At 45.4% G+C, this 22542-nt stretch overlaps 1 protein-coding gene across 2 annotated transcripts; it reads left to right on the forward strand.

Moving 5' to 3' along the window:
• The first annotated feature begins 17240 nt into the window (after nucleotides 1–17240).
• On the forward strand, nucleotides 17241–21687 carry COX20 (cytochrome c oxidase assembly factor COX20). Of its 2 annotated transcripts, none has more exons than XM_075707656.1 (4): nucleotides 17241–17334; nucleotides 19522–19636; nucleotides 19780–19843; nucleotides 20439–21687. In XM_075707656.1, exons 1-4 carry the CDS (start codon nucleotides 17302–17304, stop codon nucleotides 20578–20580), a joined length of 354 nt encoding a protein of 117 aa, XP_075563771.1. In that variant the 5' UTR covers nucleotides 17241–17301; the 3' UTR covers nucleotides 20581–21687. The 2 variants fall into 2 exon arrangements, with proteins under 2 accessions (XP_075563771.1, XP_075563770.1); XM_075707655.1 differs by lacking the exon at nucleotides 17241–17334 and adding an exon at nucleotides 18438–18581.
• Nucleotides 21688–22542: the final 855 nt, after the last annotated feature.

Raw genomic sequence — 22542 nt, forward strand, 5'->3', positions numbered from 1 at the left:
TGGGTCAGACACGTCTTGGGTTGATGATTGGAATGATGATCTTAGAGGTCCTTTCCAATCGTAATGATTCCTAGTTTTTACTTTCATTATAAATGATCCAGCCACCAAGCCAGGAGGCGTGGGGTTGCTACTCTACCCTTAATTGGTTTAGTGGTGGGCTTGGTTAGGTTAATGGTTGGACTGGATGATCTTAAAGGTCTTTTCCAACCTAAACAATTCTATGATTCTATGATTCTAAGTCTCCTCTCTCTCTACCCAAACAAAACCTCTAGTTACGGAAGAGCGTGATGTGAGTTTGTGGCTCCTTAAGAAACACCACCTGCCTTGGGAGGGCAATGGACGTAGGGAGGCTTGAAAAAGCCCAGCCATTGCTCCCCTCTGCAATCCCTGGTGCCAGCGTCCCGCCTGCATGGCCACGTCGCGACAGAGACACCAGGCACAAGCGCTCCTGGAGTCTTCTGCAGCGGCTCTGTCCCTCCCCGTGGGGGCAAGGCCACAGGAGGGAAGGGTCCATCCTGGCACTGCCCTTATTGCCTAGGCCACGGGCAGAGGGGCGAACACCCCGCTCTCTCCCACCTCCCTGGCAGCAGGTGTAGGACCTGCTGGCCTTCAGGGGGGCTCCCCTCCATTCCCGGGCTGCGAGACTGATAAGCAAGCCTGAAAAATAATAAAGCTGGGCTCTAAAACTGAACGGGGAATGAAATGCTGTCCCACCGAACTGCGCAGCAAGCCAGGCTGCTGTAACACAGTCCCACGCAGGGGATGGGGTGGGACGGGATGGGTAAGGCCCTACCGCAGGTTTTAGTACAGGGACACGCTTAACGCACTCAGTCAATAACCTGGTTCACTTGGACAAGCAGCAAAGAAATACATAGCCTGGCTTTTATACTTTGTGAGGAAAGTAAGGCCTTTTCTAAAGTTTGCATAACACTATATTCCCATTTAAACAAAAAGCTGGGGTTCTGCTCACTTTGCCATGCTTACATGAGTAAAGGTGGGAACTGCTTTTACTGTGATAAACTCCTGGCTGTGGGGACCAAACAGCTCTGCTGCCATGGGGCTAAAGGACAGACTCAAGTCACTCCTCCCTCCTGTGAGCACAGGGATTGGGCTCAGGAGCATGCAGACACACTCCTCTTTGCTGGCTGGAAGAACTTGCCTTCAAGGCTAGCTTAAGACCAAAAAGCACCCAGAGAAAGAGCGTCCCAACAACACCTGGTTGCTGAAAGCTCAAGCTCTAATTAAAAAAAAAAAATCTTGCCTGGTGCCAGGCACTAATTGTCCTGATACAAGTCTTGATTATGGAAATGCTACAACTCATCCAAATGTGGCCAGTCTCAAGCAAGCATCCACGCAGCACTGCTGCATTTTGTGCCAGAGTAACAGTGCCGGGACACCTTGAGCATCACCCCCACGAGACAGCAGCTCCCTGCTCCCTCTTCTTGCCAAGCCCTTCAAGGTTTGCAGCTGGAAAAGAGCCCTTTCCAGGCAGGATGATTCAGTGAGGACACAGCGCAGGCACAGACTGATGCTAATGCTGCTCGTACAGCTTCGCTCTTCAAAGCTGGCCTCAAAAGGCACAACGTTGTGTTTGCACCTATTGCCCTTCAGCCATTTAAACAGAAGTAAGTAACATAACCATAACCTCAAATCCATCTCTGCTGGGGCCTGGGACTGCCACAGCGGTGGGAGGGGGGAGTGAAGACAAATCGAGACCCTTCCTCCCGTTGCCCTCCTCCCCTGGCTGCAGGTCAAGCTGCCCAGAGAGGCAGGAGGAGGTGGGATGAGGAGGACGGTGGCAGCCGGGAGAGGCACTGCGCTCAGGCTGCTGCCAGTGGAACGAGCTGAAGCCTTTAGGCCTGGGCTTGCCCACCTGATGGCAATGAGCAATGCTGTGTGCGTGTGTGGCACGGGCCGGGGAAGGACGAGGAGGTCATTGGGCTTCTTCCCCGTACATGCTGCGAGGCGTCTCTTCGTTTCCATGGAAACCAGCTGCTGCAGAATGCTGCTACGAAAACAATTTCCAAGATTAAAGCTAACGGATTTGCTTTGCTCTAACGAGAGTGGAGGGACTCATCGCTGTATTTCCCTGCATGCAACATAAAAACGGTTTCAGAGAAGTTGCAGGTACCCCCGTGACAACCTGCCAGCAGTGAGCACTGCATCACCTGCCCCGTGCTGCTGAGAGCTGGCACAGCCACAAACCCCAGGCAGTAGAGAGGAGGAGGAGGAGGAGGAGGAGGAGGAAGGAGCAGGGACTGCCAGGTCCCATTAACTCCTTGCATGTGGGCACAGCTCACACCAGTACAAGAGGCAGCACCATTGCCATCTCTGAGGGCTGACGTTATTGCTTGCCCTGCAAAAGCCAAGCCAGCAGAAGCAGCAGCAATGTACGATTGCGTGGCGAGATCTCCAAGAGACTGCAAGGAGACTATGCTGCAGCACCTCAAGTGGAAAGGGAAAAGGCAGCAATGGCAGGTTAGAGACAAGTGCAGTTACTGCAAGGCTGCCTGTCCCTCTTACCCAAATGGGTTGGGTTGGACAACAGTCTTAAAGGTCTTTTCCAACCTAAACGATTCTATGATTCTACGAAATACTGAAAGGGGGACACTTTATTCAGTGTTTGCTTTCATATTTGACATGGCCACCGAGTGGTCAAAAATCAGTCTTGTATGAAGATGAAGTTTGGATAGGCCAACTCTAAGTTGCTCTCAGAAATACAAGTATAGTTGAATAAACCAAAGTCATGCCTCACAGAGAAGCTCCATAGCAACAAAGCGAGCCAGTCTTTGACGGAATAATTCACAGAAGAACGTGCAAAACTTAAAAAGCTTAACTCTCCCTACATATTATTAATTACTCGATCAAGTTGCATTTGGAAAGAGTCCATGAAAACATAAAGAGACATTTAGCCTAACAAGAGCAATGCCACAGCCCACATTAGGTAGCATGGCCGAGGCCTGTGGTTAATGCTCAGAACTGCTGGTGTGAAGACACGCTGTGCCCACCACCACCGCAGCGACTCGCATCTCCTGTGAGAGGCGGCAGAACGGACACGTGGACTTGTGCCCTGCGCCTGTTCAACTTAATGCAGCGCTAGCACCTGCACGTAATCACTTCAGTGGAAGAACAGCCTTCCTAATGGGTAATAATCAGGCAAATCAGAGAAAACATCTGGAAACAGATGCTAGCAGGGTGGAATTCATTTTTAGCATGAATTTTGATGTTTCTAGAAGTTGCTCTGACATTTTACAAAAATGCAGTCAAGAATACAGAAATGCTGAAGGCAATCAAATCAGACATCAAGTATTTTCATTCAAGTCCTGTGAATATGACAGCTGATCATGGCACTAACAAACAAGTGTTCATTACTGAAAAGTTCCCATGTTCCTCAGTGCAGTGAAAGCTACATGATCTTGGAAGCTTCCCATGAATATTTTTCTGCATCTCTGCTGTGAAATCCACTCAAAATGACTATACCAGATTACCCATGACCCCATTTCTGGAAAGACTCTCACAGCAAGGCTCTACAAAACTTGAGGATGTAAAATTAGAAATCCTGGGAGCAATTTGTGCTCTGTTGTGGAGCGTTTCATCTTATGCAGTGTTCAAGCGCTGCTACGCAGGCCTCGGGAATATAAACACTAATTACTGTAGCCATGTAACTGAAGTAAGAAAGAACTTTACAGTACAACTAATAAGCAATTAGATGCTAAATTAAGAATCGGAATGTGATGGTCTATAGTCCATCAAAGGAGGAACAAAGCCCCTCAGAAGACAGATAGGGTATTTTATGGAAGAAGCGCGTATCACAGAAGTCTAACTGTGGCATCTGAAGATACACAGCGTGAACAGACACACAGTATTGCCAATGACTTGACTTTATATGCATGCTTAGCCTATCAATAAAGTAATTAATTAGCTGAAAAGAACACAATGGTCACTCCACAGATGAGAACAGCAAAAGAAGAACACATTACATGATCTATAAAGCAGTGATTAAATGTACAGAGAGGGGAGCTGTGGCTTGGGCTCTTCGCACTCAAGCTGCTGGACAGTCAGGACACGATTTAGTTGCCTACACACTGCCACTGGATCCCTCTTGGTCTAGCCAGCCAAACATAAGGTACTTTTCCAACTGATTTATAACTGTCATGGGAGTAACAAAACTCACACATACTTGAAAGGAACTTGTTTGGCATAGACAGGATTTGCAGGATTGAGAAAGCTCTCCATCATGTAGCCTTTCCCAGACTTCCTTCTGAACCCTCCTCCCAGCTCATGCAGAAGAGGCTCAGATGCTCTTCAGAGCCTTGCCAGGGAAGGTAGAGGCTGATGCAAGGGAATCAGCTTTCCAGCATACTACCTTTCTTCCCGGATGAGCAATTTGTCTCAAAGTACTCCACCTCCTCTGAAACCCTCTCACCCACATGGGTGGTGTTCCCTCAGAGTCACTCTCCTGATGAGCTTGCAAAGTGCATGGCTTCATGCTCCAGCTGGTCCAGCCATGGCTTAGCACTTAGGAGCTGCTAGGAAAAACATAGCACCAGGGTGTTGTCTAAATGGTTAGGGCCAGAAGAGCATCAGGAGATGGGTCCCATAGTAAATAAAGGTCTTGGCCAGCAATCAGAGAAGTCAGGTTTTGCATCAAGCCAAGGATTTAGAGAGAAAGCTGGGTCAGAAGTTAAGCTGATGTTGAGAAGACAAGGCGGGAGCCTGGACAGAAGACAAGAGGGACTCAAGGAAACCCTGGAGGAAAGGATACCTGCCTTGTAAGGACCCACTGAGTAGAGGACAGATTTTTTTAAAAAAAGCTTCTTTATTCTGCTATAGTTTAGAGAGTTGTGTTGTCAGACTTAATTGCTTTTCTATTCTAATAAAACAGCCTTCGACAGCCATGTGAGGGGAAGTGGAGAATAGCAGGGTGAACTCAGCTCAGCACGCTGGCTGACTCATCCCAGCAATGCTGGCTGCTCAGGGATGCGAGTCCTTACATTCTTCTTTGCTGTCAAAGCCTCTAGTTGCCCCTGAGATAGCCAAACCCTCAGATCAGGATATGAACGCTCATGTCTGACCCCCAGATTATTCCGCTGGTCTTTCTTACTTCTGTTCAGCCAAACACATCAACTTTCAAACCAATTTTGAGTCTAGAATTTGCCTGACCCACAGTTGCTATGGGAGTGGAGAGTGAGTTTCAAAATTGGTTCCCAGTGTTCATTTTCAATAGCAGCGCACAAGGTACAGGAAAATCACCCATCAGCCTTGTAAAAAGCATCCTGTGCAACTTGTTAACTGAAAATTGTCTGAGACATTGACAAATCCAATTGGATCACACAGTGATAACTCAAGTCTATCCTGAATCACAATAGCAGGGCCGTCTGATAGTGGCACTGAACATTTTCTCTGTAGCTTTCTCTTGCAACACCAAGGTGTTCTTTCTGTTCACTGATACTGCCGTGCAGCTGCTGTCCTATAGCAGTAAGACTTGAGTATCCCCAGCACTGTGAGAGGAAATTGGGGCTGGCAGATACACACCCAGAATTACTGCAGGCGAGCCGAGCAAATGACACATATGAAATCTGTGTCTCCTGATGAGTGATAAAACAATACAGGCATCTTATTTTTTTTTAATCTGACTCACGCATCCACTTCCTCTGAGGGCAATGCATAGGTGAGAATAACTTTGCTTCCAGTAACTGGAAAAATTTTCCCCCTAATGGAACTTCCTTGGTCAGTAACTACTGGCAAGCAGCCTGGGGAATTTGGAATACGGTTTTAAAATAGTTTCTGAAGCAGGAAGGGACCTTCAAAAAGGCAGTGAAATTGAGTATTTCTGAACTAATCAACTAAGCCTGGACTAAGTGTGTTACCTTCTAACCACGGAAGGTCAATGACAAGACTTGTAGGAGGGGCTCAGCACTGCTGGGATGGAGTGAGAATGGTACGGTGGTACCCAAAGGCTTTGTGGTGTTTGGACACTTTCGCTGATCCACTTCTGTAACTACATCTGTGATCTTTGCCTAGAGCTGCACACTTTCCTAGTATTTGTATTCTTTGGGGGAGCTGGAAGGGGGCAGAGAACATGGTCCGAGAGTTGCTGATAGCCTCTCCTGACCCTGGATGAATAGTTGTCCAGAACCTTCCCATGGAAGATGGAGATGAAGATATCTGCATGCATCAGTGCTTTTTCCTGCAGGAGGCAAAGTTTCTGAGACAGAAGAGGTCTGCCTATCAAGACCCTACTGGGGAGGGAGCATGGGGCATATATGGTCGTGAAGCTGTCAGTGGAAGGATAGGCGATCTCTCCTGAGAGCTGAAATGGGGCAAAGAGAGAGTGAGCTGTTGACCACGGAAGGGGAGGAGGAGGTTTCTTTGCTGAGAAGGTTCCTTCAAACCCTCCAGGGTTGGAGCCACCAGCTCTACCTCTGACCTCTCTAACCTTTATCAAAGTTCTCATCCATGGCTGTTGCTTGCAGAGCCTTTTTCAAGTTTCCCTCCAACCACCCCGTTTCCCACCAACTCCTTTTAAAGGAGCATTTAAGCAAACCACACACCAGCTCCTTTTCCCTTCCTGTCAGCTCTTCGCAAAGCACGTAAAAGCAGTCTTCCACCACTTTCTACAGGGCAGAATACACAAGCCATTGTGGCTGACAGGCCAGTATGTTCAAGGCTAGTGAGGGCAGGTTACCCAGAGCTCTGGAGAAACGTGGGATGGTTCCTCAGGGCTCTCAAGACGGTTGTCAAAGCCCCCAGCCAGGTGATGACATAAGAAAAGTCCAAAAGGACACAGCCAGCCAGTGAGGATGGGATGGTGGGTCGCAAGCCAACCAGTGAAGCATCTTGCTTCCTCGCCAAGGTTGTGCAGGGCACAGCAACGATCAGCACTTCAGAGGCTGTTGGGAAGACTGGCACTCTGCTTGTTGTTCAGGGACCACCCTTTCGCAGGGAGACAGCTAAATACACGTTCGGCTGCCTCACTGCAGGTGGTAAGGCCAGAGGTAAACACAGCATAGACTTCTTTTACTGTGTACAGGGACATGGTTCTATCACCCAGGGATGCAAAGCGGTGTGTGGCATCTTCCGTGATGTAAAGGGGCACCCAGACACCAAAAATGATCCAGCCCCTGCTCGCAGACACAGTGCCTGTGTCTTCGCTGGTTCACGGCTGGAATTAAGGAAGATGTGAAAGTCATGAATTCTTCTAGTGAAGCCTTTTGTGTTTCATAATTCACACGAAGTGAACCACCCAAACACCAGAGACTTTAACCTACTGATCCAGTCCCGTTGCGCTATTACTTTCTAATGCGGACATAGCTCCACCAGCACAAAGATCCCCAGGAATAAGCAAAGCTGTAGCAAATACTGGGCTTGGAAGGTGGAGGGGAGGCCAGCAAAGCAGCCAGCAGCAGCTCCCCGTGAGAGAGGGGCACACAGTTACAGCTGCTCTTCTGTGGATCTGCAAACCAAACCAGACCTCTCTTCTTGGGGCTCCCCCAGCTATCCTGCTCGGACCGCTCAGGTTCCCACTCCATGCGGGCAGCCCCAACCAGACTGACTAACGACAGACAAGACATACAAGGTATGGTACCTGTCCTCCAAATCAGTTTTCCCAGATGTTTGATTTACTCTGATGAGACATGTTAGCTGAATGCGAAAGCAGGCTGCACCAACAGGATAATGTATTGGTACTAAGAATGAAATACATGAAATCTCCTTTCACATCAGTATTTTGTGGAAGCATTCACTTGTAACAATGACTTGAAAGTGTACATATGCAAGAAGGATGCTAGAAACAGAAGGAGTTTGTGTGCGGTTTTCATCTGGTCCATACTTCCTACACAATTTTGGACAAAATAACATCTCGGGATCCCTTCCAGCCCTCTTTTTCCGGAGTTTACAGCGCCATTAAATATAACAGAATCATAGAATTATAGACTGCTTTGCGTTGGAAGGGACCTTTAGAGGTCATCTAGCCCAACCCCCCTGCAGTGAGCAGGGACAGCTTTAACCAGATCAGGTTGCTCAGAGCCCCATCCAACCTGACCTTGAATGTTTCCAGGGATGGGGCCTCCACCACCTCTCTGGGCAACCTGTTCCAGTGCCTCACCACCCTCATTGTAAAAAATTTCTTATGGTAACTTTTCCTATCTTTCTCGATAAGAAAACAGGTTTTATTTAATGATGCTATTCTGCACTGATTACGTGATATTTTAGCACTTGCCAAAATTCAGTGTCTGTACTCTGACTTCTTTTTCCCCCGAAAATTATACTAATAACCTCAATAAATTTGAAGTTATCAGTAAGCTTTAGGGATCTGGGGAGCCTAGTATTTTGGTGAAGTATCAGTGTTTGTGTGTTAAAATGGATTCTAGAAACTTTCCAGAAACTGAGCTGTATTAATTGTGAAAAAAACAGATTTAACCAGCATTTATATAACTTTGCAGATTCTGGACAGTTTGTAGCTGATACACCTTTGCAAATGGGCTAAAATCAGTCCATACGTCGTTCTGCGTAACTACAGATTGAAATTGTATAAGAATGTGAAATTAACTGAAAAAGCAGCACTCTTGTGGATAACGATAATAGCAAAAATTAGCACTTTTCTCAGCTGAAGTCTGCACGATTTCGTTAATTACCTGTCTTGGCTCCGGATCTGAAATCACAGTCACTTAAAAGCCCAGTGACAGGTGACAGATTGTTCTTAGCAGACACGCCCCTAGTAACTAAGGAGCTGATGGTTACTGAAGTTTAAATAAAATCAAAATGCTTAAATTCTACTTCTCTGAGTGCATAGCTGCTCTGCATTTTTTGGAGAAAGACCTAATAAATGAGTTGGGGACTGTTCCATGATTTGACTTAAAAATAACAGTGTAATGCCTGAAGTTCTTCGTAGGGATTGGTCTTTTGCCACAACCTGTCTGAGCAGATAATTACGCCAGTTATAGATAAGATTTTAAAGAGACGTCTAATATGTTCCAAATAAATCTGAGGCTTGCCTGTAGGTAGGTTGGAGAAAAAAAAAAAAAAACTCCACAAAACCCAGAACTCTGAAAAGCATTAGTTTTTTAATATTCATTACAAGCATTTGAAAAAGATGGGGCATTTAAGAAAAACTGCTGTATTGCAATGATCATCTTGATTGACAAGTTTAAAGTACCCTCACAGGAGGTAAACAAATGTAAAAAGGAAACCATAAAATACAGGAACGTACACATCGCTCCCAAGCATGAGGATGAGGTGGGAATTGGATGGAACCGACACTATTATTCAGAATTACACTATCGTAAGCCCAAGTTAGCACTCTGAAGGACCATTCATCAAAATAAGCGCTCCTTTCCCTTCCTCACCCTAGAAATGGCCCCTCTCTGAAGCACAGGGTTTGGTGACGCTTGTTGTTGAAGCTTCCTGCCAACACAGACTTCCCCAGGACTGAAAGAATAACTCACCAGCCACCTCTTGGCTGGTGTTAGGCTATTTTAGCTTTAGCAGACCAGAAAAACTAATCTAGTAGACATCAATTATATCCAGCTCTCTAAGAATTTTAAACAGATTATAAGTGAGGTAATTAAGCACATGCTTAGCTTCTGCTCTCATTCCTGCAGACATACTGAGAAGGCACCAGTCTGACATGCTGGGAAAATGAAACTATCAGCATGGGAAAATGAAACTATCAGCACCGGAAAACGTATGGGAAAATAAAACTACCAGCATAAATAAAGAAAACTTTTTGCATAGATCAGCAGCCACTGAATAGATGCCCACGCCCAGAAGGCCTGCAACTGAATTCAGGAGGCAGCTAGCTATTTCACTGCTGAGGATAATGGCACTGGGCCCTACGCTAAGGCTAGGGAAACTCCTGAAGGCTTCCCCAGCAGCATCACTGTGCACATGCAGGGGGACAACAACCAACAGCTCTGTGCAGAGGGTGCACACAAACCCCCCAGTCCACCCAGAGAGCTCCAGTCACCCTACTATTTTCCAAAACCTCAGAGCACAGCTTCTGCCTCCTGCCAAATTCTGCTGGCTGTCTTGCATCAGGTGCTCTGTGGAGTTAATTTGTAGATATAAGTGACTTTAGCCCAGCACCTGCTTTAGGCAGGAAACTAGCATCCTCCAGAATCAAAATCCAACAGAAGGTTGCAGCCCTCGGTAGCCAGTCACCAACAGACTGACTCAACCTTGAGGCCAGGTCACAGCAGGGCATCAGGAAAAGAGTAAAAAATACCGGATCTGAAAAGAGTAGCAACAAGATATGAAGTATTTTTAATCTCTGATCCTTCTCAGAAAGCAACACAAACCGCATCAGATACAGAAATATTTATACGCTAAATTAACACTCTCAGTGTGCAAGACATGAAGTCATTCCTGTCACTGAATGAGAAAAACCTTGAATTCTTGCCAGGGAACCTGGACACCAGAGCAAGACATCTGAGGTGCCTGCAAATCTGGAACAACTGTTTGGAAATAATATGTTGTGCTTGACTTTGATCTCTCAAATCTCAGCCTTGCAGACTGGCTGTTTCTTATGAGATCCTTCTGAAGCCATAAGCTTGCTTTTGCTCCTTGCCAAAGGTGCACTACTTTGTATCAGAGATCCTCCCCTAGCATAGTGAAACCAGCCTTTGTAGCAGGATGAAAAAACATATCCTGAGTTCTCTGAATGTCTGGACGTATTCTGGATGGTGGCCATCTTAGGAGTATACTGTTACTTCCAGTGGAACAAAACACCTTGCATCTGGCAGGGTACTAGTGGACAGTCATGTCAGCAGACAAGGTGGCATGGGGATAAGTCAGTGAAACCTACTCTAAAATGTTTGGTCCTTCATTACAAAAATTAAAAACAAAAACTCAAACCCTTTGCCCCCCTCAAAAAAAAAGAAAAAAAAAAAAGAAAAAAAATTTAAAAAAGAAAAAAAAAACCCAAGATATAATGAGATCTACCTGATGCACCATATTTTTTTTCTAGTTGATACATGGCACTGTTTCTGGACATCCTTCCCAATTGTCTGATTTGAGTGTCTACTCTGGTACGCTCTGCTCCTTGCATGTGACTCCTCTTTTCCTGTATGCTGGTAATTATACATCTACTTTAACAGCACACTGCATGCAAAACACATCGTCAAAGTGCTTCCTGGCACACCACTGCTCTCCTCTTACCCTTCAGTTCAGTGACATCATTATATTATATCACTGTGTTAAAAATGAACCAGTTGTCCCAGACCATTGTACGTTAATGCAATAAGAAGGTTCTTCTTCTCTGGGCTTTAACCTAATCTTGGCAAAAATGCAACAGCCACAGTGAGTAATGCAAAAAGTTAATTTAGCTAGTGTTGGATATATAGGGAAAAGTTAAGGACAGGAGAAGCACACCATGGTACTTCCTTAGAATACCCTTGCAGCATCCGGCGACTTGTGTTCAGGGAATTCTTATGCCTGACAGGGTGCCTGAACAGTTAACAGCCTTCAATAGACTTTATTTTTTTCCCCTATGAATTTTCTAGTTCTGCTGTGCTGTTTAAATACCTTATTTCTAAATAAATTTCTCACTGGCGCAACCCTCTTCAGTTTGTTATGAATTCTCAGAAACAACATCCCAAAAGAAACAATTACCATACAAATATCTTATTAGTTCTAGTCTCTAGTTTTCCCTCAGGAATGAACAAAGATTAAGCCTGACACATTCATATGACGGACGTGGAACGTCTGAACGTGGCTCAGAGTTCATAATAACCCCCCTCCACACTGTTCATGATAGAAACCTTAGGACAGGTACTGTATTTTGAAAAATTAAGATGTGAAATGGAAGGGGAAGTTTTAAAAGAAAGTTAGATAAACATGTCAGGAATGAAATGGGCCTACATAAAGTAGCTCTGAGGCAAGAGAAGAGTTCCCTTCCACACTCCTGGTTCTATAACCCTATGGTTCCTCAGTCATTATTACTCAGATTTGTTTCAAAACGGCACACATCTCCTAATGTCTTCAATGTCAGAAAACAAGTTCTACATTTTACAAAGCTGCAACTTCAAAAAATGGACCAAAAATGGCAGAAATAAATACTACCATCATCTGCTTGAAGTGGATTACAGTGACGTATGAGAAAGCTTAGTGTCTGTCGGTATTTGCCACTAATACATTTAAGACATGCTTTATAGACAAAATAAAAGTAACTTACATTATTCAAAAATTTCAGTTAGTTAAGAAAAATTCTGTTCTATTTTAAGTCAGAAGCATCCTTAAGTCCAATTGTTACTATAAGTCAGGAAATTCTACATGTAGCCTTCTTTTTTAATATAAACCCCTCTTTCTTTTTGAATCAGGTGCCTGAACAGGACAAACAGATTAAAAGACCTGGCAGAAGAAATAAAGCCATTAGCAGCCTGCTCTTGTTTCCTTGGCTTTTAGAGGAGTACATTGGATTAACATCTCTTACGTGTTGCAGCTGAAAACATCATTTGTACGAATAAGTTAGGCAAAGTCAACCTACAGAAACCATCAGCGAAGCCAACCCAGAATAACACTGTCCTGCAGTTGAAATTTAATGTGCATTAGCGTTAATGCTCAGGGGAAAAAAAAAAAGTTGTTTTTTTTTTATTCAATTGCATGAGCGTGGTTGCTGACTGCCTTGGCAACAGCAGCCTGCACACAGTCTTTGTGCCTACCCCATCCCCACAAGGGTGGTTACTCGGACATAACTGACTGCACAGTATCTCTACAGCTGTCATAATAAATATTTACCACCACAAAGCTATCAAAATACGTAATTCCTACACACTTGCATCCAATAACATACTGTCCTCCTAAAGGACAAACATCCTCATGACAACTGAGGACATGAGTGGAATAACCATCCTCTTCCCAACTTCTGGCAATTCTAAGTACCCCTTGATTTCACGGCTTATGAAATGGCACGTGGCCACCACAGGCAATTGTTGACTGCTATTTAAGTAGCTTCAGGCTCTCCATGAAGACAGAGAAAAAGTCCCGCTGGACACCTCCAAAATTTGTCTTGAGGTATGCCTCAACTACTACCCCAGGAACCTGATGGCCTGCTACCTACCAAACAACAGCTGCAACAGAGTGACTTCTTGAGGCGCTTGATCTAAATCCACACTGTTCTCAAAAGCCCAGCGTGTTTCTCCCCTTACAGCGGCCAGGAAACAGCTTTTTGCATGGCGTTAATTTTCAGCTGCATCAGGCGGCAGAGTTGGTGGTACAAAGGAGAAGGCAGGATTGCACAGCAAGGAAGAGGAAGGCCTGGACCGCCTCTGGTGTCAGCAGCTCACCTTGGAACACTTTCAGCTACGTGTGGAGCTGAATGGCAAAGCAGAGAGTGGTTTGATACCAACAGACAGAGCAGCCCCAACTTGCCAGTAACAACTGCTACAGGCAGACCAGGAGGAAAGCCTTCGCAAACTACCCGGGCAGAGCATGGTTGCATGCTTAGGGAGATGCTGAATTTGTCTCACTGAAGGTTAGTTATCTGAAAGGTCTATGGTAGCCATCAACCTAAAGTGGTTATCATTCGTACCACCAATATATTTCCTAGGACAGGCTGTCACATCTTTTACAGGTGCTTGCTTCTCCATGAGGCTACATAAACAGCTAATGGTATAGGAATAACTTATGTGACCAAGAGGTGCTAAAGGTAGGAAATTCCACATTTGTGTGATGGCTTCCTTCTTCTAGGGAGTACAGCCCAAATTGTTTCAGAAGTGATGAAATCCTTGTATATAGGTTCAGACCCCTCAAGAAAGTGCTCTGTGTGATGAAGGAAATAAGCACTGGAGAAGTCACTAAGCCAGGCTCCTGTGTGCACTGTGTGACATGAGCACCTTTGGTCCGCTGCCCATGTCCTGTACATGGCGGCCTCTTTCCTGCTGCTGGACTGACAAGAGTTTTGCCTGGCCTGACCTTTAAACATGGAGGTGAAGGGTGATGGGACAGAACAAGGATTGCTGCCAAAGACAAATCCAAACCATTCCCAAGCTGGCAATTTCAGGGTAGAGTGGACAGGCATGCAGCTTCACAGCAAAGGATGCTACGCCTTCTTGATCAAGACTAATAAAAATAAGGACTGCATAAATATAGGAAAAGTTCAAACTGCTGAGAACAACTGTCAGCCAGCACACTACGATGGATAAAATGGAGCATGCATAGGCAGCTTCCGTCAAGGGCCTCCAGCTCCCGATCATGTCGTTAAGGAACGAAGTACCTTTCTATATCATTCATGTCCTTTAGGGTCAGAAAACCAAGGCAGCAATCCCAAATGTATACACAAGGTGCCCGGCGTCCAGAAACGGCGTAGTGTCCCTGTCAATGGAGAAGGGTGTGTAGGCCAGGGCTCTTGCTCAACCACCTTCCCTGCAGGACACACTGGCAGGATACAACAGAAGATACTCTGGGATGTGCCTGTGCTGGGCCAGCTGTACCAAGGGTTTAATCAAAGGTCGGTGCAGCCTGTGTAGCAAATCCTGTTGGCAAGGCAGTAGGCATATTTCAGCACCTCTCACATTCCCTGTGCTATCACCCTCAAAAACATAACAGTACCACCTGCCCGCACAGCCTCATCCTGCTTTATCAACAGGCTAAAACCTGAATTTTAGCTAGCTAGAACAAAGTTACCCACATTTTTATTTGAATCCAGGATGTAAAAAAGAACATCCTACTTCTAGAGCCTTCAAAACACCTCAGGAGAAAAGAGGCAGAAGTACAAGGGCTGTGCTTCAAGAGCCCTGCCCTTCTCGAGAGCCGGAAGACGTCGCCCCACACCCCCGCGCGCCCCAACATTTCAAGTCCCTATGGGCCATGAAGGAAAGCCAGCTGCACACTTGAGGCCATGACAAAAGTGTCACGTCAGCAGCCCCTCCACTTTTAAGCTAAGAAGGCTCCAGCTCAAGTGTCTTCACTGATCCCAAGCACTGTCAAGCAGCCCTCTGTGTACTTCTAACTCCACAAAGGGCAATAGTTATTACTTTTAGAGCAACTTCCAAAACAGAACAGATGAGGCAGAACTGTGATGTGCAGCAGTAAAGCAGATTAATGACCGAGTACCAAGAGAGAAAAAAAAACTGCATTCTTTTCCTTCAAAACAGGAACTTCTGCAGGCCAGGCCACCTCACTGGCAGTAAAAGCAGTGCCTGTTTTTCACCATTGTGGCCTTGCTAATCTCCGACATATTAGCGCGCTCTTGTGATTTCTTACTATATTCCTCAACGTTTGTCATTGCTTAATAAAACGCTATTACATTTTTTAAACCAGCTAAGATAAAAACATAATTACAAACTCTTCCAAGGAGGGATTATGCTACTAATTTTGTTTTCACATATTGTAGCAAATATCCTATGTTTGCACCACTACATACATAATATAAATCGGCTTTAAAAAGGCTAAACTACTCGCAAGTCAAGCGACATTTACTGTTCTTTTTAAAACAGAGAGTAAATGCATTGAATCAATGTGTTCCATGAATTCTGAGCATTGCCTGCAAAGTCTACAAAGGTGATAAAGCAATGATAGATCTGGGACTGCTGTGAAGGATTGAGACTTTCTTTCTAATCCATCAGAGACTTAAAATAGTTTATGCAAACATACAATAGCACTTTTCAACCAGCGATACATGAAAATTGGTTATACGTAAAAGTACATTGTTTCCAAAATCCTGAAAACATGTAATAGAAAACTCAAATTGGCTTAAATTTCAGTGTGTGAAAAAGACATTTTTGTTCAGCATAGGATTAAAAAAACCCACATCAAAAACAATATTAAACAAGGTCTGAAGAGATCTCATTCCCCCTAGGAAAGTAATGTGCCTCAAGGCACACTATTTTTAAATCAGGGCAATACTACACATCTCTCATCCTTGTTATACTTCATTGCTAAAATGGAAAAGGTCCTAAATTGAACCTTCCCTGTAATTCACTATTTAGCAAGTGGAGACTTGTCTTCTTGCTGCAAAATGTAGTTTTACAGTATCCTGCAGAACTGTAAAACTCTGCCCAACGTTACTGAGCACTATTTACCTCTTCAGATATTAGAAGGACTATTGTAAGTCTAAGGCATCATCTCCAGTATGTCTACCCGATTTAGCACAGGACTTGCCCCTACCGAACCTACTACTGTTTTGTCTAATTTAGTTGTAAATATCCCCCAAGAGATCATTTTCAACACCACTTCTTTTGAAAAAATTCTTCCTAAAAGAAACAATTCTTCCTCCGCCTCCTTCCCCCTGCCCGCAGGGTACTTTTCTCTCAGTTCTACATCACCTTTTCCTCACCCCATTCCAGCACTCTGCGTTGTATCCTACGGACACTGAAAATAACCTCTCCCCATCCGCCACGTCGGTATCGTTCAGGCTATCTACACCCCGTCAAAGCTCCCATAACCTCCTTCTCCCACTAGGTGCTACTCACTGAGCGTGTTTACGTCTCCTAGTCCTCTTATTACTCTTTTAGCTTTTAATAACTCGGCTCAGACAGGCTGGGGCCTAGGCCGTCAGGCCACTAGACTGAGGCGGGGCCTCTCTTCGAGGATTTATGGTACACCGCTGAGCAGGGAGCTGGTTTTAAACCCGTCCTCAACGCGTCGTTCTGTGGCAAGGAGCGCCGCCACCCAGAAAGCCCGGGGGAGGCGCACGGGAGGCCCAGGGTCACTCTCCCCACGCGTAAAGGGCCGAGGACACGCGTGAGATGGCGCCGGCCCGCGGGGGTGCCAGAGCTGCCCCTCTCAAAGCGGCAAACGCAGGACCCCAGCGGCGCGGCACCGGCGCAGGCAGGGAGGGGCCGGCCTGCCCTGGCCCACAGCGGCAAAATCGCTGCCGCGGGCGGCGGCGAGCCCCAAGCGGGCTCTACCGGCTCGGCCCCCCCCCGCCGCCGCCGCCGCCGCCGCCGTCCCGCTGTCCCTGAGCGCGGCCCGCCACAACCGCCGCCGCCCGCGCGCGGCGGGGGAAGCGCGCGCCCGGAGTCGGGGGGGGGAGGTGGGGGGGGGCGGGGCGGGCTGAGCGCCAGCGCCGCGCTCCCTCCCGCTCCTGCCCCCGCCCCCGCGCGCGTGCCTGCCTGCCTGCCTGCCTACGTGCGCGCGCGCGCGCCCTGCGCCGTGACCCATTTCACCGAACAAAGGATTTTGCTGGAATCTCCGCGCTAGACCTAAAATGGCGCCGGCGCGCTCGCCCGCCCCCGCCCCGCGGACACCATAGAGATGGGGCGGGCCGGGGCGGATAGAGCGGCCCCTCCTCCTGCCTTCTCTACGCGGCCGTAGTCCGGCCTCGCTGGTGCGGGGCGGGGGCGCGGAAGGCCCTGTCACATCATGGCGGGCGAGGGCGACTCTGAGCCGAGGAAGGTAATGGAGGACGAGGTGGGGGGGGCGAGGGGCCCTTCCCGCCCCGCGGCCCGCCCCCCTCACCGGAGCGCGCGGGGCGCTGCTTCCCCCCCGCCCCGGCCCTGAGGCGGGCGCCGAGGGAGCCGTGCCCGTACGGTCCCGCCTCGCCTGGCTTCGCGCTGTGGGCAGCGGGGGGGCCCCCGGAGCGGCGTCCCCCGTGGGCGGTGGGGCCGGGCCGGGTCTGTAATCCCCGCAGACGCAGGAGGCCGGCGGTGCGTGGAGCCTTTCACGCGTTTTAGTGTTTCACGGCCCGCCCCGCTGAAGCGCAGCCGGGCGCTGGGAGGAGGAGGAGGAGGAGGAGGAGGAGGCTGAGGAGGAGCTGTGCGGCCGCCCGGCTCCCCGCGCGTCGGTGCCCGCGGCGGCGGCGGGGGAGCCCAGCGCCGGGGTGCGAGAGGTTTTCGCAGACCGGTTGTGAACCCCTGCTGCTTTTGCTCCAGAGGAAATAATTAGGGAACAATACATGGAAACCCACGGCAGAACTCAGGCTCTGTAAGGGCCAAGTGGGTGGAGTGGGGGTTTTGTGCTTGTTTTTCCACGGACCCCTCTACGGGGCTTTCTCTTCGTGGGTGAAACGCTGTCATGACACTTGAGCCTTCATAACGCCAGTAGTTAGCAATGGTTAGAGTCATAACAAGTGATGTCAAGTATAGCAACAGGTGAAATACTATTTTAAAAGGATGCATCATGCTGCATGGATGTAGCAGGGATACCTTCTTAGCCAACAACAGCAACATATCAAGTGACTTCTTCCATACGGGAGTGCTTGAAATTACTTGTTAGGAGACTAGACCAACATAGACCAAATCCTTTTTGTCTCGTTTGTACACAGGGATTATGTGGAAACAGCTGATGGTCGTCCACAGGGAACGTAGATAAAATTATTGATGGGGATTTCCATACTTGCATACAAATCCAGCTGTTGTCAGATGCTTGCCATCCCTATTGCCACAGTCAGATGTGTTTCACAATGAGTTGTCTTGCAGAGTTCTCAGCCCTCCACACATAGTTGACTGTAGTACTCCATCTTCAAAATCTATTCTGTCCAAGTAGAATAGCTTTAAAAAAAATTAAAACCATTTAAAAATCATCTTTCAAGATTGTAGGTGATACCGTTGCACATGTGATACTTAATGGTCTAAGGATTCAAACACAACGGAATGAAGACAAATTTTCACACCATCCCTAACAAAAGAATTAACAGCAGAAAGGTGTGCAGATGTTACTATGCTGCAGCCACCTTAACCCTGATCCAGGTGGTCTTGAGGCCTTTTTGTATGTGCCTTTTCACTCCTGCTTGTGGCGCCAGCCTGCATTTGCAAGGATGTTTGTCAGGTGGGAAATACGAGTTAAAAGACTCGGGTTATGCAGAAGCCAGTGTAGGCATCTCTAAAATGAAAAACATATTTGTCAGTTCACAGTTGGGTTTATGAATGCCACATGTAATTACTGTTTGAAAATTGAATAGAAAACTGATAGATAGAAGCTGGAGTAGGTTATAAATGTGAGGCAGAGTATGAAATAATTTGAATAATTTTTACCAGTAGGTTCATTTAAAAACTTACATGTTGCATATAGAAGAATTTCTGTGCACAACCCCTGTCTATATGTAGGATTAGGTTAAAATTACTGGTTGATAAATGTTTTTATTCAATGTTCAGTATAAGGTTTTCTACTACATGTGAATTCTCCAGTAATGTCACTTTTTTTTTAAGCACACTTGCCTTTTCAGGTATTAAAATTACATGGCATTACTAACTGCATAATTGATTGTAACCTTACCTGTTTGTTGTGATGTATGTTGGTTTTGAACAAAGATCCTGGATTCTTAGGGGGTGTTCTCCCTTCCTTTTTTGGGGAATGTAAAGGAAAAAATGAAATAGTTCTTTTATAATATTCAATAGAAAGGATGGACCAACAGGTTTGTACAAAATGATGTTGCCTGTATCGGTAGTTAACTCTTCCAAAATCATTCCTGATAGAGCTGTGCATGTTTGCTTTTACTCAGATATTACCCTTGAAGTAGGAAATCCTCAAGTGTGTATTTTTGACCTTTAAGATAACAAGTCAGTTTTACAATGGAGTTGGCATTGTAGACTTCTACAAAAGTGTTTATGTCATGGTTGTTTTTTGGTTTTTTTTTTCTTACAGTCCTTTAAACTCCTAGGATTTCTTGACGTTAAAAGCGTCCCATGTGCACGAGAATCGGTGCTTTATGGCTCCGTGGGATCTTTAGTTGTGGGTCTTGGACATTTTTTAGCAACGAGTAAGTACTTATTCCTTCTGAGTTTTACATATTTATTTGCAAGGAAAAATTCATTCCTATTTGCTCTTGGGTTTTATTAATAATGGGAAGTCATCCAGGGTTTTTTCTCTAATTTTTTGGAGGATTTTTTTGTTTTCTTTCAGGTAGAGTTAGAAGATCTTGTGACTTTGCAGTCGGTGGCTTTATTTGCACAATGTTAGGATACTGGTATGTAAAATGCTTCTTGAATTTTGACGGACCTGTGTTGGCTGCTTTGTGCAACATGATCCCCGTGTGACCTTTCACATGGTTTTTGAAACTCCATGAAAAACTTGCCTAGCAAAGAGTCCTCTTCCTTCTCCCTGAAATATTTCTTTTTTTTTAAAGGAAGAGAGTTCAATGACTTTGAATTTTTATGTTCATTTTTTAAAAAAAACCACTTGCTATTGTTTCTTGAATCCTAAGAGATCAAACCACCCAGTTATTTCCGTCTTTCTTAATTCTTTCTTTTTTCCTTCACATATGCCATCCTTCTGTCCTAATTTTAAAGGCAGCATACTAAATGGTCATGAAATTAAGATCCTAATTATAGAAATTAGCATTTTCCATTGGACTGGTATATCCTGCTCCTCAGTGGCTGCATAACGTTTGCTTTAAAGAAATAGCACTTACCCTAGCATTTTCATTATGCATCATTTCATAATGAATTTTACTAGCATTATTATACGTGGTTTCAACTTTTCAGCTGGCTTAATAACTCTGATTTGATACTGTCAGTCATATAAAGCAGGGAATCATGTTTTCTTTTCATCCCCTCCTCTAGGTTTTACTGCAGGTACAATTTGGCCCAACACAGGATCCGGCAAAGAATGCTTAAAGAAGGAATGAGAAACAAAATTTTATTTGAAGGCAGTTCTCTTGATCCAGAAAGAAAACAAACTGGCAATGAAAGCAGCGATTCATAGTCTGCTATAGAGGAGTCTGTGGTCTAATACAGCTTTGGGAGAAGGTGGTCCAAAAATGGCAGTTTTCCCTGTAAATGTGTGAGGTGCCTAAAACTGATAAATCATGCTGGTTTTCCTAGCAAATCCAAGCAAGAAAATCATGGTGAATCTGTCAAGTCAGTATACAAGCCTTTCTTTGTTTCATATATGTATGTGTGTGTGTATATGACTATGTACACAGTTAGGAATGACCTCCTGTTAAACATCTGGGAACTGATGTGTTCTGTTACAGGGACTTGGAGGATTAATGACAGTGTTTTGGGACTGCTTTAACTTCCATTATAAACAGAAGGTTTGTTTTAGCAAAGTTGTAATGACATCTCATTTAAATACAGGAAAATATTTTCATCAGCTGTTCCCTGAGTAAATGCATCCTTCAGTGCCACTGTTAACTGTGCTGCTTGTAAAACAGGAATATTTAAACAGTAGGTGAAGGCTTTGTGTGTGCAAGGGGGGTGATATCAATAGCCTTCGTAAGATTTCAGCTGCAGAACAACTTCAGATAATTTATATACACTGTGAAGTTGAAGGATTTCAATTTTTGTTCTGTCTGTGCAAAACTAAGAATAAAATCACACTTCAGAAGCAGTCTAAGCTATGCAAGTAACTAATCTTTTTACTTGATTGAAAATCTTGCTCTTCTGTTTAAGACGTTTCCTTACAATTGGTGGAATAATAATGTACATTATTTGTAAGCAGCAATGGTCAGTAGGTTTTTTTTAAAAAAGAAAGGCATGTTCTACTTGTATATTTCAGTGTACATGTTCAGTTAAAAGAAATATCACTGTATAATTTCAAGGAGATGGTCTTATTTGGAAGTACAGTGTTAGATCTAATTGCATATTGGTAAAAGATGACTGATGGCATAATAATCCTTGCTTCTGTCTACACCAGTGACACAATGTATTTAGTTCTTTCACAAAATGATTTATAGTACATTATGCTGTAAGCACGTCTTGGTCTAAAGGCATTCTCTGAGCAAAAATAGTTCTTTCCCCCTACCCTATAGTTGGCCTGAGAGAGTTTGCGATCTGTTGTTAACTCACGTAGGTGTGGGGAGGTTTGGGCATCCGGATGTAAACAGCAGCATTGCTCTACTTACTTAATTTGGAAATATACATGAAAGCACTAAACAAACATGCTATTTACACTAAGATAATTAAACTTTTACCCCCTGTGGATTAGCCTCTTACAAGAAGAAAACAATCCTGTATACTCTTTCTTCCCCCCCTCCCCCCGCCCATTCCTCCTGTCTCTTCTGGAGGAAACAATAAAGATAAAATTTATGGAGGACATTCAGTTCAATAGTTTTATATAAAAAGTCTCCAGAAAACTTGAGTTAGCACAATGAAATGCTTTCTGTCCTCACTGCCCAGTCTAAACTCAGAAGTTACCTGGTAGCTAATCCTAATTTTTAAAAGAAAAATGTTTCCCCTGGTTCTGTGCTGAGGGGGAGGGAGGCTCCTTTCCTTTGCATGGGATGGGAGGTGTTGCCTCGGAAAGCCCTTGGAGCGGCAGTGGGAAACTGAGCGATCCATGAGCAAGGACTTAGCAAGCTCCTATTTTAATACACGGTCGAGTTCTTTCCTATCTGACCTAAGAAAAGGAACTGCAACCTAAGCAGGGGGTCTTTGGGCTGCGAGGTCATAGTTCAGCTGGGGAGTTAGGAGACAAAAGTGTGCCGCTGAAAATTTACTCTTTGACAAGGAGCAGTTGCAGAGAAAGAAGAGAATGTTGGTTTGTACTGATAGGAAAGAAGTTAGCGTGCGCATAATGGCATCCTTCAAAATGCACAAGTACTGTGACTAAGTTGAGAAAAAGCAGAAGCATCATGATACCGTGTAAGTTAAAAAATCTGGGGAAAACCGCAGCATTAGATCCTCTCTGGTGTTAATTGGTGTCAGTTTAAGCTACTGCATTTAA

Source organism: Pelecanus crispus, chromosome 3, assembly GCF_030463565.1.
Source record: "Pelecanus crispus isolate bPelCri1 chromosome 3, bPelCri1.pri, whole genome shotgun sequence".
NCBI classification, from domain to species: domain Eukaryota; kingdom Metazoa; phylum Chordata; class Aves; order Pelecaniformes; family Pelecanidae; genus Pelecanus; species Pelecanus crispus.